At 46.0% G+C, this 14,079-nt stretch overlaps 1 protein-coding gene across 2 annotated transcripts in view; it reads right to left on the bottom strand.

Annotated features, from left to right (window-relative positions):
• The window catches only part of DTNBP1 (dystrobrevin binding protein 1), a 168,716-nt gene that overhangs the window by 5,626 nt on the left and 149,011 nt on the right, over positions 1-14,079 (bottom strand). For both annotated transcript variants that reach the window (XM_037037989.1, XM_037037990.1), the window contains one exon: positions 9,518-9,673. In XM_037037989.1, coding sequence (XP_036893884.1) covers positions 9,518-9,673 — 156 coding nt within the window. The remainder of the gene's footprint in view (positions 1-9,517; positions 9,674-14,079) is intronic.

The following is a 14,079-nucleotide window of genomic DNA, read 5'->3' on the forward strand; positions in this document are numbered from 1 at the left end:
CTACACCTCGGCTACCAGTCTCTGCCCTTCCTACTTGTCTGGGCGAATGTTTAACTGCTTGGTTGTCATACTTACATACAGTTCTACTGTCTGTTGGTTCTGGTTATTTTTGTTTTTAAATTTGTAGTTTTCCCTCCTTTTGGTCGTACGAGGAGGCAGAGTATCTTCCTTACCTACACCTCCATCTTTGCTGGAGGTCAGCACAAGTTAAATTGTAAAGATAATCATGAGAGCCAAGGAGAAAATTAGTAAACCGGGAGACAGGCTGAACAAATTCTCCACTATTCAGCAAAGAAGAAAGTGAGAGATTTGACAGAACTTAGATGGAAAGTGCAAAAGTGTATAGAACTCTAAAATGGAGAGACTGGCGCCAGCGGGGCAGCCGTGTTCAGAGAGGCTGCTATTCCCCAGACTCGCTGACATATCTGAGGTCTCAGATTTAGGAAGCAAAGTGTATTCCAAGCAAGACAGTAAAAGAAATCCTGATCTAGAAAAGAGGGAAGATGAGGAAAGACAGAAATATTAGACTGACAACTTCTCAACAACAGAAGTCAAAAGACAATAATAAATTCAAAGAGGTGAGATAAATGTCATCTGTAAAATTATATATTATTAAATAGCATTTAAGATCAAGTACAAAATAACAAGTACTGTCAGACAAAAAACTTTTTACCAGGAGCCTGCATTTACCAAAGGAAGATGGTGATGCATACTAGAAGGTGTGACATGCAAGAAACATTTTTTTAAAATTTTTTTTTAAAGATTTTTTAAAAAATATTTTATTTATTTATCTTTAGAGGGGAAGAGAAGGAGAGAGGGAGAGAAACATCAATGTATGGTTGCCTTTCGTGCGTCCCCTACTGGGAGTTGGCCTGCAGGGAACTGGCCTGCAACCCAGGCATGTGCCCTGACTGGGAATCGAACCGTGATTGTCTGGTTCGCAGGTCCGCACTCAATCCACTGAGCTACACCAGCCAGGGTGCAAGAAACATTTTTAACAGTGGAGAGACCTGTACATTTATGAGTTAATATAAAACTTTGAACAAAGTACTCAAAAGTGTGCAGGTGGGGGATTTACTTGCAGGATTAAAGGACTGAGCAGTAATGACGGGAGAGGAAGACTGAGGTGGAGTTGAAGTGGTTGTAAGACCTTGTTTGGTAGGACACTGAGCATCTGATCCTCGTTGGGCACCACAGAACCCTTCAAGTTCAGACTAAAACAAATGGTCAAGAGTATGTCATTTCATTTTTAGCAGGGCAATGTTTATTTTAGTTTATATGGTCCTCTCAGGTGGTGACATTCAGAGCCATGTACTCGGGAGCCAGGCAAAGTCTGCTTTCTGGGCACCAGACCTGACCAGGGCACTGACCTTGTCGCAGAGCTACCGCACACTGCCCGCCTGCCGGATCCATAGGGACCCCACGCCATGTTACCCTGGGGCTCCTTAAGGGCTGACTGGTCAGAGGAGCCTGGTGGCACGGTGGTCAGAGTTGTTCTGGGGGTGCCCTCCTGTGGGTGTTGGGCTGCCACAGAGTGAATGAGAGGCAGGAATTCTGTGTGGCTATGAAGGTCGTCAGCACGGCGTGCAGGCTCTGGCCCTGCTTTGACTCCAGTTTTGAAAGGGGCAGAGGCTCCCTTTTCTGTCTGCTGGCCTTTTCGGCAGGTTAGGAGTGTCACTTAAAAGAAAGGAGAGGAAACAAAACAGACTAAAGAAAAATTCCAGGAAAATAGCGCCGAACACGGTATGAAGCTAGGTATATCAGCAATCACAATAAATGTAAATGACCAAATTTGCCATTTAACAGAGATTACAAAACCAATTAAAGGGTAAAAATTCAGCAATATTCAGTTTATAGGAGACACTCGTAAAACAAAGGCAGAAACGCTGACATTGTTTTAAGGAGTGGAAAGCAGGTGAAGAAGTTGGAAGAATGCTGACACGGCCGTATTAATACCAGGACCAGACGTAAGAGGAGACAAGCAGCACTGGACTACAGAGTTGTACTCGGTGCTGTTTTAAAGGTTCGATTCTCCAGGAAGATAATTCCCAATTACTGTGTGAGTATAAAACTGTTAGGATCACAAAAGTATAACACTCATGACCATGGGGCTTATAGGAAGGTTAATGTACCTTGCTGAAAATTGATAATTAAGCAAACTGAAAATAGTAGGGGACATCTGACCAGCCTGATTAATAGGCTTGAATAAATGGACACATACAGAACCCATGCCTGTCACTTAGAATCTTGTTCTCACACATGGAACATGTAGGAAAATTCTCCGTAATGGACCATAAATTCAATCTTGACTATGTTTATACATATATATAATCTCAAAGGCTTCCAGTCAAGATGGCAGCACAGGCAAATGCAGCACCGACATCCTGCCACAACCACATCAAAATGACAACTAGACCACAGAACAGCCATCACTCAGAACCACCAGAAATCTAGCTGAATGGAAGTTGTACAACTAGGGAAATTAAGGCAGAAACCACATCAAGACTGGTAGGAAGGGCAGAAACACAGAACGGGCTGATCGCACACCCATGTGTGGCTGTTAAAAACTGGGGGTCCACTTGAGGAGTGAGGGGTCTCAACTGCACACCAAGCCCCCCCAGCCCGGGGTACCACCAGTGCCGGGAGAAGTCCCTGTGACTTCTGGCTGCAAAAACCAGTGGGTATTAAGGCTGAGTGAGGTGGGGGGCTTCTGGAATCCAAGGCACTTCTTACAGGCCCCACACTCAGAATTACTCAGACTCACTCTCTGAGCTCCAGCCCTAGGGCAGCAGCTTGCAAGGCACCACAGACAAACATACGGGAGTCAGTATCAGGGTGAGAGCTGGGGTGACAGCTTTCTCCCAGACAGACGTGCTGGCAGAGGCCATTTCCTTTATAAGCCATTCTCCCACAGAGCCAGCTGGTGGGTGCCATATCTAAGACCACCGACAAGGTTCACAGCATTCACCCTGCCCTGGTGATTCCCTGAGGCCTTACCCCACCCAACTTTCAGGCCCACACAAGCTGTTTCCAGTGGCTTTTCCATTCAAATGGCCTATCTTGGCTCATGCTTCAGATTTTCCGAAAATCTCTCAACACAAGCAGCATCTGGCCTCAGCGTGCCTTGTACTTTTCCCTAAGTGTCCCCAGACCTGGCACTGGCACTAGCAGCCGCCGTCTTCGGAGAGCTTTGTAGCTCACGCTGCATGGCTCCGGGAAGAACACAGGTGGCGGCTGACATGGGCCTGTGCCTCCCTAGAGGCCCCAGAACCTGAGCATCCAGTGTATAGCCCTGGGCCGTGTTGAAGCACCTGACGGAATGGTGTCCCAACCATTCCATCAGCAACACACTGAAGGAGTGGACTCGGAAGCCCCTGCTCACCAGAGCCCCTGCGCGCCTGATCCCCCATGGTGGTGGGATGGGGGTGGCCAGTGGTTGCAGCCAGTTGGTGCAGCTGCTTGGCCTAGTGGGAAATCCCTCCCATTCACATACCACCAGCAATCAAGGCTCAACTACAACAGGAGGGTGTACACAGCCCACGGGGTGAGGTGATTGGACGGTCTGTGCCATCCAATTGGACTCTACAGGACACTTACTGCATTAGGCCATTTTACCAAGCCTGCGAGATGTAGCAACACTACCTGATACATACAAACACAGGGAATCAACCAAAATAAAGACAGAACCGTGTTCCAAGTGAAAGGACAGAACAAAACTCCAGAGAAGAACTAAATAAGATGGAGACAAGCAATCAGATAGATGTGGAGTTCAAAATATTGGTTATAAGGATGCTCTTAGAACTTCAACAAAGAGATAGGAAACATAAAAGCGGAACCAGAAAACATAAGGAACCAGTCAGAAATGAAGAATATAGGACTTCCGCCAAGATGGAGGCGTAGGTGGAAACACTGTGCCTTCTCCCACAACCAAGTTTGAATACAACAAAGGGTTGGAGAACAAAGACGCAGCCAAAGAACAGAAAATTGAACTATACGGAAGTCCGACAACAACAAACCAACCACTCAACCTGATCGGTAAGAGGGGTGGAGCCAGCAACGGAGCGGGGACAGGCAAGAAAAGATCCCCCCCGACCCCAGGTGCCCAGGCAGCCCCGCTTCGGGCTGACCCAGTGAGGGCTCGGGGCAGCGGGCTGTGGTCCCACATTCACGCACAGATAAACCAGCGAAGGAGTGAGCAGGGAGACAGACCGCACAGGCCCCAGCCGGCAAACCCAGCAGCAGGCTGACCGTGGTCGCACATTTGTACACAGTGGGACAGACCACGCAGCCCGTAGTGGCTGGAGGCAGCAGAGGGGACCGCCATTGCTTTCCTTTGGCCCCATCCCCACATACAGCATCACAACCCAGTGACTGGGTTGCCCGGCCCTGGTGAACACCTAGGGCTCTGCTTCTCATAGGTAACAGGCACAAACAGTCCAAAATATGGCTCAAGAAGAACTCAAAGTCTCAGAGCTGATAACTAAGTGACCAAGAAATAGCAAACCTCTCAGATGCACAATTCAAGACACTGGTGATCAGGATGCTCACAGAACTGGTTGACTTTAGCCACAAATTAGAGGAACATATGAAGGCTAAACTAATTGAAATGAAGGGAAATGCACAAGAAACCAATAGTGATGGAAAGGAAACTGGGACTCAAATCAATGGAGTGGACCAGAAGGAATAAAAAAATGACCAAACAGAAAAATGTGAAGTAAGAAGAATTCAAAAAAATGGGAGAGGCTTAGGAACCTCCAGGACATCTTTAAACGTTCCAAAATCCGAATTATAGGGGTACCAGAAAGGGAAAAGAAACAGCCATGAGTGGAAAACTTATTTGAACAAATAATAAAGGAGAACTTCCCCAGTCTGGTAAAGGAAATAGACTTCCAGGAAATCCAGGAAGCTCAGAGAGTGCCAAAGAAGTTGGACCCAAGAAGGAACACACCAAGGCACATCATCATTACATTAGCCAAGATTAAAATGAAGGAGAGAATCTTAGAAGCAGCAAGAGATAAGGGCACAGTCACCTACAAAGAAGTGCCCATCAGACTGTCAGCTGATTTCTCAAAAGAGACAGTACAGGCAAGAGGGAGCTAGAAGGAAGTATTCCAAGTCATGAAATCCAAAGACCTACATCCAAGATTGCTCTATCCAGCAAAGCTCTCATTTAGAATGGAAGGGCAGATAAAGTGCTTCTCAGATAAGGTCAAGTTGAAGGAGTTCATCATCACCAAGCCCTTATTATATGAAATGTTAAAGGAACTCATCTAAGAAAAAGATAAAAAATATGAATAGTGAAAGGACAGCAAGCTCACAGTTACTAATAACCACAGCTAAAACAAAAGCAAACCAAGAGGACAGCTACATCAGGAGCAAAACCATAGAAATGAAGATCACATGGAGGGTTAGCAACAGGGGAGTGGGAGGAGGAGAAGGGGGGAGAAGACACAGAAAATAAGTAGCACAGAGACAGTAGGTAAAAAAATAGGGGGGAGGGTAAGAATAGTAGGGGAAATACAGAATCTAAAGAACTTGAGACACATGGTCATAAACTAAAGGGGGGAATGGTGGGGGAGGGGGTGTGCAGGGTGGAGGGGAATGAAGGGGGAAATAGAAGTGTAATGGTATAGTCAGTAAAATAAATTTTTAATAAATGAAGAATATAGTAACTGAACTGAATACATTACAGCAGGGGTGTCAAGCTCATTTTCACTGGGGACCACATCACCCTTGAGGGTGCCTTCAAAGGGCTGAATGTAATTTTGGGACTGTATGAACGTAACTAGTCCTTCAATGTTAAGCGAGAGCTTAGCACTGCTACTGCGTAGAAAGAAGATGCTGGGCTGGATAAAACAAGGCGGAAGGCTGGGTTCAGCCTTCTGTTTGCCACCTGTGCATTAGGGGGGATCAACAGTGGACTATGGGAAGCAGAGGATCCAGTCAGAGATTGGGAAGATAAGGAAGCAGATAACACAACCAGAAAAGCAAAGAGAAAAAAGAATTAGAAAAGAAAGGGAATGTAAGGAAGGAGCCGGAGCCTCTGGGACAACTTCCATCATACCAACATTCACATCGTGGGGTTCTGGAAGGAGAAGAGAGAACAAGAAATTGGAAACTTTTTTGACAATATAATGACAGAAAGCTTCATTGACTTGGTGAAGGAAATAGATATGCAAGTCCAGGAAGCACAGAGAGCCCCAAACAAGATGAACTGAAGGAGGCCCACTCCAAGATACATCATAATGAAAATGCCAAAGGTAAAAGAGAGAATCTTAAAATAGCAGCAAGAGATACGCCGCTAGTTCCGAACAAGGGAGCTCCCCTAGGACTGTCAGCTGGTTTCTCAGAAGCTCTGCAGGCCAGGAGAGACTGGCAAGAAATATTCGAAGTTATGAAAAGCAAGCACCTACAACCAAGATTACCCAGCAAAGCTATCATTTAGAATTGAAGGATAGATAAGAGCTTCCCAGACCCCCGCCCCCCAAAATGCTAAAGGAGTCCATCACCAACAAACCTGTATTATAAGAAATGTTAAAGGGTTTTCTTTAAGAAGAAGAAAAAAACACGAATGAAATGGCAATAAATGCACATCTAAATAAACATCTATCACCAGTTGAATCTAAAAAACCAAACCGAACAAGCAGAACATAAACAGATTCATAGAGAGAAAACATTGTCAGGGTTGCCTCTCCAAGCACAAGAGATTCACCACACTGTGGGTCCTCCAGCCTCGTCACCTTCCCCCTTTACTCTGATCATTTCTGAATAAAACTTTCCATGATTTTGTCCTAATTAAAAAATGACGCTTTGGAAAGTGAGAAAAATTCAAACAGCTTTTTCTGGTTTAGTGGAATGAGTCCAAAATACCATGTTCACTGTAGAGATTTTCATTTTGATTGATTCTTCTCAATTAAACATCTCCCATGTTCACCCCTGGAGATGAGTACAAGGTAGGAAAGGGAGGTGTAACGTGCCCGGATGGCTCTGAACAGGCTGTGGAGACAGGCCAGTTTGTGAATGTCTTCTCAGCTCTAGATGGAGCAGAAGGCTAAAAAGCCCACATCCTCCCATTTTCTTCTTTAATGCTTTTGACACAACACACATTGGCAACATATACCCAACCCCATTTTTTTTTTACCTAAAAAAAATGAGTCGATGCTTCTTTGAAACTTGAATAAAATTCTTTTTTAAGTGCTTAAAACCAAAAATATTACTTAATGTTTAACTGATACCTGACGAACAGGTGTTGGCTGAGCACTGCTCTTTGCCCAGCACTGCGCTGTGCTGGCCCCGGAGGGCTCTTCCTCACAACTACTTCCTACGTCAGGGGCTCCCAGCCAACAGAAACAGGTGTTTCTATTACTTCATCATCCCACTCCAGGTGTTCATGGGTCTCCCCAAGAATGGCAGCTTAAGAGGCACTTCCGTTTTTTCTTTTCCTCCTCTGGGCCTAGAAGTGCAGTGAACACTTAGCATGTGCTCAGGCAATGACCGCTGCAGTAAACTGAATGAGGACAGCATTATTAAAGAGTTCAGCAGTAAGAATTTCTCTTTCTGTTCTCTTCATCGCCCTGCCTCCTCCATGTCCTCATGGTGTAATTATGCTCAAATCTGTGCGTCAGATTTGCCAGGGGGTGGACCCAGCCAGTGGGCTCAGTTGGTTCGGCATCATCCCGCAAACTGAAAAGCTGCCTGTTGGAGTCTCAGCTGGGCCCCATGCCTGCGTTGTGAGGCATGAGCCTGGGCTGCAGTTTCGGTACCTGGTCAGGGTGTGTACAGAAGACAACTGATTGGCATTTCTCTCTCACATCAGCATTTCTCTCCCTTTTTTCTCCCTCCCTTCCCCTCTAAAATCAAAAATAAAAATTTAAAAAATTTGTGAGGGTATGTCTGTCTGTTACGGGCTGAATGTCTGTGCCCCTCCCAATTCATATGTTGAATCCCTAACCCACCTGTGATGATATTTGGAGACAGGGCCTTGGGGACATTAGGTGTAACTGAGGTCATGAGTGGGGCCCTTGCAATGGGATTCCTCCTGAGGAATGGGGTTCCCTCCTGAGAAGAGGCACCAGAGAGATGCTCTCTCCCCACATGTGAGGACACAGTGAGCCAGGAAGATAGCCCCAACAGGGAACCAAATCAGCCAGCACCTCGCTCCAGGACTTCCAGCCCCCAGAACCATGAGGAATAAACTTGCATTGCTTCCACCACACCCAGGCTGTGGTATGTTGTGATGGCAGCCTGAGTTGACCAAGATGATGTCCTTTTCAGCTCCTGCCCATGACAGGACGCACATCCCTGGAGTGAACAAGGATGGCTCTCCCGTGAGCCAGAACCAAACACTGGGAAAACTGAACACTGAACAGACTCTGAGGAAACAGGCAGGCTGACTTCTCTAGGTGAAGACTCTAGACCCGTGGGATAGAGAGAGGGAGAGCTAAGTCTAGAGATAAAGAGGTAAAACTTCAACTCTCTACTGTTCAATGTGAGTTTAAAAAGCATTATCCACATAATGTGTTCTTCAGCATTCACATATCACTATTCATTCGTTTTTCCACTACTTTCTTCCCTCACTTTTTGATTCCTTGAACCTCTCTTTGGGGTGGAGATAAAACTGACTGACCCATTCTATGAAACAGAATGAGAGCAACAGATAAGGTGGGGATGCAGTGAGGGTCAGGGTACAGAAAACAACGTCCAGCACCAGGCAGGCCTGGGAAGAGGATGGACGTTGAGTACAGTGACATTTGGGATGGAGAGGGGTTTCCAGAAGGTGAGATGTCCAAGGCAGAAGGGCAAGCACGTGGGAAAGCTCAGGGCACTTCTCAACGCTGTGCCAGGAGGCTGCTCCCGCCCTCCAGGTGCTGCCTGAGAGGAAAAGGTAAGCTGCCCCTGCCACCCCTACCGCTCGCTGGAGGCGCCCAGGTCTTGGGAAGGAGGGGCTGATGAAGGGGCCGGTACTGTTTTTCTCTGCTACTCAGTTTGCCCTTCGGAACTACCAGAGAGGCAGGCTGACATATATGCATTTATATGTTCATCACAGCACCATTCACAGAGGTAAAGGATCTAAATGTTCAACTAGGATCCATGCCGACAATGAAGATACAGGTCTTAAAACATACCCTTTCAAAGAATGTTTAATAACATAAGGGGGAAGGTCCCATAGAGTATTAAGAAAAGATATATAAAGCCAGATATATATACAGTCTGATGCCAATTATACAAACAGACTCTCACACACACGAGACTGGAAAGAAGCACTCTACCATAGTATTAAGGATTGTTCTGTGTGGCAGAATTATTGGTAATGTCTTTTTTTCCCCTAGCATATTTCATATTTTCTAAATATCTTCAGCTAAAGCCCAGATCTACAGAAAGAGACAAAAACAATGGCAAGACAGATACGAGGCTGATGCTCTGATTTGGGGGGATTTTACCCCACGTTCCACGTGGGGGGTGCAGCCGACACCATCTCCACACACCCAGGCAGCCAGCCCCCCGACCCGTCACTTGCCTCGCCGCTCTGCTATCTGCAGGTAGCCCGTGGAAAGGTACTGCTCCATGTCCTGCTGGAAGGCTTCCTCAAAAAACTTCTGCCGCTCCCTCAGCTTCATTTGCTGGGTATGCTCCATCTCCAGGACCTTTCGGGCGTGCTCTGCATCTAGTTCAGCTAAGGAAACAGAATAATGTGGGTCAGGGTTGAAAAGAAACTGAACTAGGAAATGGGTATAAACACCTACTCACGGCTACCCTCCAAGCTGACAGTGTTAAACTCTGGTGGGTGCCCCCACGGCAATACATCCCCCTCCTCTCCCCTAACTGGCTGCACTTGTTTCTGCTACAAAGGAACAAGACTGGAGCTCATGCCAGTCCCCTGCTGCAATGGCCTTCCCCCACCTACCCCACTCTTCACAGAAAAGATGCCTGTCTTTCCACACTGACTTCTCAGTCCACCTCAACTTAAGTATGATTTGCTACTCCATCCTGAGGTATAACACTGTGCTCACACTTTCGCAGCCGGCGTATGCATTACGTACAACAGGTAAAGGCTTGGACCTCTGGGAGGACTGTGACCACATGTAACTCACTGTAATATCACCCAGCTCAGAGCCTGGCACAAAGTAAGGACTCGATAAATGTTTCTTAAAGAGCAAGAACGTAGCCATCGTGATCTAGTACAAAAGCATCTGGTCTTGGCTTTGTCGTTTATTAACTGCACAATCAGGCTAAGTCAGTTAACCTTTCTGAGCCTTACATTACTCATCTGAAAATTCGGGACAGAAATACCCAATATTAAATGTTAAACTTAAATGATATGAAAGAACTTTATAATTAAAGTGAGCAGTGATCCTTCAAGGTCAAGCTGAGGAAGTAAGAACACAGAGACCTTGGCCTGGCTGACACCCTGATTCTGCCTTGGGACCCTGAGCAGTGGGCCCAGTCTTCACCACCAGGCCCAGACTTCTGGCTGTGAGCTAACTTGCGCTGTCCACGCCATTCAGTTTGTAGTGATCGCTGTGCAGCGATACGGAATACTCCAAATAAGCTGTCTACACGAATTCCAGCTCCTACCCACATCTGACTAGCTGAAGAATTGAAAAAATAACCACTTGAATTTTTTACCTTAAACAAATATTTTGCAACACCTACCCTGTGGCAGGTGCCATGCTTGGGTGAGTCTGGCAGGAGAATGAAGTTGCAGCTACCTACTGTCCTGGAATAAACACAGGGCCCAAAACACTGAAAAATTTCACCAAGGTATTGTTCTCTCTGGTTCACCTCTAGGGAGTGTTCACAACTTTGGGATATTAAAACTCATACAACTCAAAGAAACCCCAATAAAACCGGATCTAAAAATGCAGAGAATCTGAATAGATGTTTTCCCAAAGAAGACATACAAACGACCAACAAGTACATGAAAAGATGCTCAACATCACTGATCATCAGGAAAATGCAGATCGAAAACATGATGAGGTATCACCACACACCTGTGAGAATAGCTTTATTATCAAGAAAGATAAGTAAGTCGGCAAGGAGGTGGGAAAAAGAAACTGTGTGTGCACTCTCGGCGGTGCTGTGAACTGGTGCAGCCGCTGTGGAAAACAATATGACATTTCCTCAAAAAATTAAAACTAGAACTACCATAGGATCCAGCCTGGGTGTTTCACCAAAGGAAATGAGAACAGGACACTGGAAAGATAGCTGCAGAGCTGGTCATAACAGTCGAGATAAGGAGACAGCCGGGGTGTCTGTCAGGGGACAGTGGATGAGGAAGATGCGTACAAATACAATGGAGTCTCCTCCAGCCACGAGAAAGAGGAAAATCCTGTCATCTGAGACAATGTGGATGGGCCTTGAGGGCATTATACTGAGATAAGCCAGATAAAGACAAATACTGTGTGGTATCACTTATAAAAACCAAGCTCGCAGGACGGACAGACAGAATGGCGGGGGAACTGTGGAGCTCTAGGTCAAAGGCACAAACTTGCAGTTAGAAGATGACAAAGTTCTGGAGATCTAATGCACAGCACTGTGATTACAGTCAACAATATTGTACCTAATTTCATACTGCTCCTCCTATAAAAGTAAGCAGTCTATGTTGTTAGGCAAAATGGTTACTAGTACTTGTCATGATCATGACATTGTCTTAAGAAGCAAGTTGCTCTCAGTGGACCAATTCACCCCAGAAGAGATGGGCTCATATCAGCTGAAAGGAATATTCTTACATGGAGAAGTAGATCCATTAAGTTGCTTACTGCTTTGGACCACAGAGCTCTTGAAAAGCATATGCTGTGTGGCCACAAGCCACCTGTGTTCCTAGAGGCCACATAGTACAGGTCAAAACACCCATTCCCTTCCGGGGGGTGGAGAGTTACAGTCTTGCTTTGCCCAAGACTCTGCTTCTGTCCATAAGTTTCCTTCATAAACTCTTTTTTATTAAAAAATAATAATTTCTAAGACACTAGATCTTAAATGTTCTCACCACAAAGAAGAAATAATTATCTGAAGTGGGAGGTGTTAAATAACTCCATAGCGGTATTCGTATTGTAACATATAAATGCATCAAACCAACATGTTGTACGCCTTAAACGTACACAGTGCTATATATGTCAATTATATCTCAAGTAAAAACTCTCTGGGGTGTTATCGAGAGATTTTTGACGACGACAAACCACCACAGTTGCCCTGGCCAGGTGGCTCGGCTGGGTGGCGCATCATCCCGTGCGCCACAGGCTGCAGGCTTGATTCCCGGTCGGATACAAACTGTGGTTGCAGGTTTAACCCGGGCCGGGCCTGTCCCAGAGACGGCCGACTTTTCTCTCTCACATCAATGCCCCCCTCCCTCCCTCCGCCCCTCTCTAAAACCAGTAAACACGCCCTAGGGTGAGGAGTAGGAAAACCACCACCACGGCCACTGCCACAGCAGCACTAACCCCGAACCGCGTCTACAAGCCCCGTTTGACTGGTCTGGCTTAGCCACGCCCCCACCCCAAACCCAACACCACATTTTGCAAATCCTGAGTTCTATATAATCCTGCAGGTGATGTACTGTAAAAAAGTCAACAATGAAGTATGTATTTATTCCAAACTGGTTAGTCTCCAACACTCAGACTATTCTGGACATTCTTCTTCTATCCTGATCTACATATATGAAGGCCTGTCTGGAAAAAGTCCAGCTGTTGTAAATATAATGAGAATGTCTTGCGTGACCCTGATGTAACCTGGCAGCCAAGGAGAGTGGACTGGAATGCATGTGCATGAACAATGACGACTTCACTGTACTAGTCAGTGGGGGCAGTAGACATCCCTGAGTGGACATGTGTACTGTGTGGCCATCACATTCAAAATGAGTAGAACAACAAATCTGCATCAAATTTTGCATTAAGGTTGAACATTCCCCCTTGGAAACTATTCTGATGATTCAGAGGCCGAAGCCATGGGCAACTGGTGATTGGCAGCTTCATTCTGACAACATGCCTGCTCATGCATCATGTCTCATGCAGAGTTTTTTTTCGGCAAAACATCTAATTACCCAGGTGATTCAATTCAGCCCCCCTACAGCCCAGATATGGTGTCCTGTGACTTCTTGTGTTTCCCAAAACTAACACCTTTGAAAGGGAAGAAATTTCAGAGTGTTGATGAGATTTGGAAAAATATGATAGGGCAGCTGATGGTGACTGGGAGAACTGTGTGAGGTCCCAAGGTGCCTACTTTGGAGGGGAGGCATCATTGTCCTATGTACAATGTTTCTTGTATCTTGTATCTTCTTCAGTAAATGTCTCTAGTTTTCATACTGCATGGCTGGATACTTTCTGGAACTCATATGTAAGAAATACAAATAAATATCAAAGCAACACAAACAGGAAAGTAAATCTTCTTGAGTACAATTCTATGTACAATATTGATGATGTGCATTCTATTCACACTGTTATAAGCCTTATGTGCATTCTCTATATTCCCATATCACCCTAATCTTTGTGTACAGGGAGATGTGACCTAAAAGCCCAGGTTCTGGGATCAGTCAATCCGGGCTGGGGTCCTATCCCTCTCAGCAGATGCTTTTGGTGCTTCACGCCACATCCCTTCGAAGCACCTGATTTCAGCTCCCGCAGGTGGCCAGCAGGCGGCTCTTTGTGATCTCCTTTGTATCCCACAGGGCCTCACCTCCAGGCCGCGCCTGTGCATCTCTGTTTTTCTGGTCAGAGTATTCTCTGAATCCCGGAATCTACAAACCAGCATAACCAGAAAGTTCTGGGGAATTGAGGCCGCTTTCCATCACTGGGTGACAGAAGTCAGTGCACCAGAGCCCCAGTCTCCCACCCTTTGGATGAGCAGATCTAGGAGGCGTTCTGAACACTTTTCAGAAATCCTGGTGGAGCTGTAGACCCTTGGCTATGGCAGCCACTGGACCAATCCATCTCTTTATTGACTTCCTCTGTTGCTCACTCTCTCTGCTCCATCACTCCTGCTTCCTGGGATCACCTCCCAGGCAAACTTCCTGTAGCAAAATCCTCATACTGGTCTTTGCTTCGGAGAAACCCAACCCAGTGTATCGATTACTAGCTATAGCTTATC

Source organism: Sturnira hondurensis, unplaced genomic scaffold (assembly GCF_014824575.4).
Source record: "Sturnira hondurensis isolate 20B ecotype Veracruz unplaced genomic scaffold, ASM1482457v3 Scaffold0023817, whole genome shotgun sequence".
In the NCBI taxonomy this organism is placed as follows: domain Eukaryota; kingdom Metazoa; phylum Chordata; class Mammalia; order Chiroptera; family Phyllostomidae; genus Sturnira; species Sturnira hondurensis.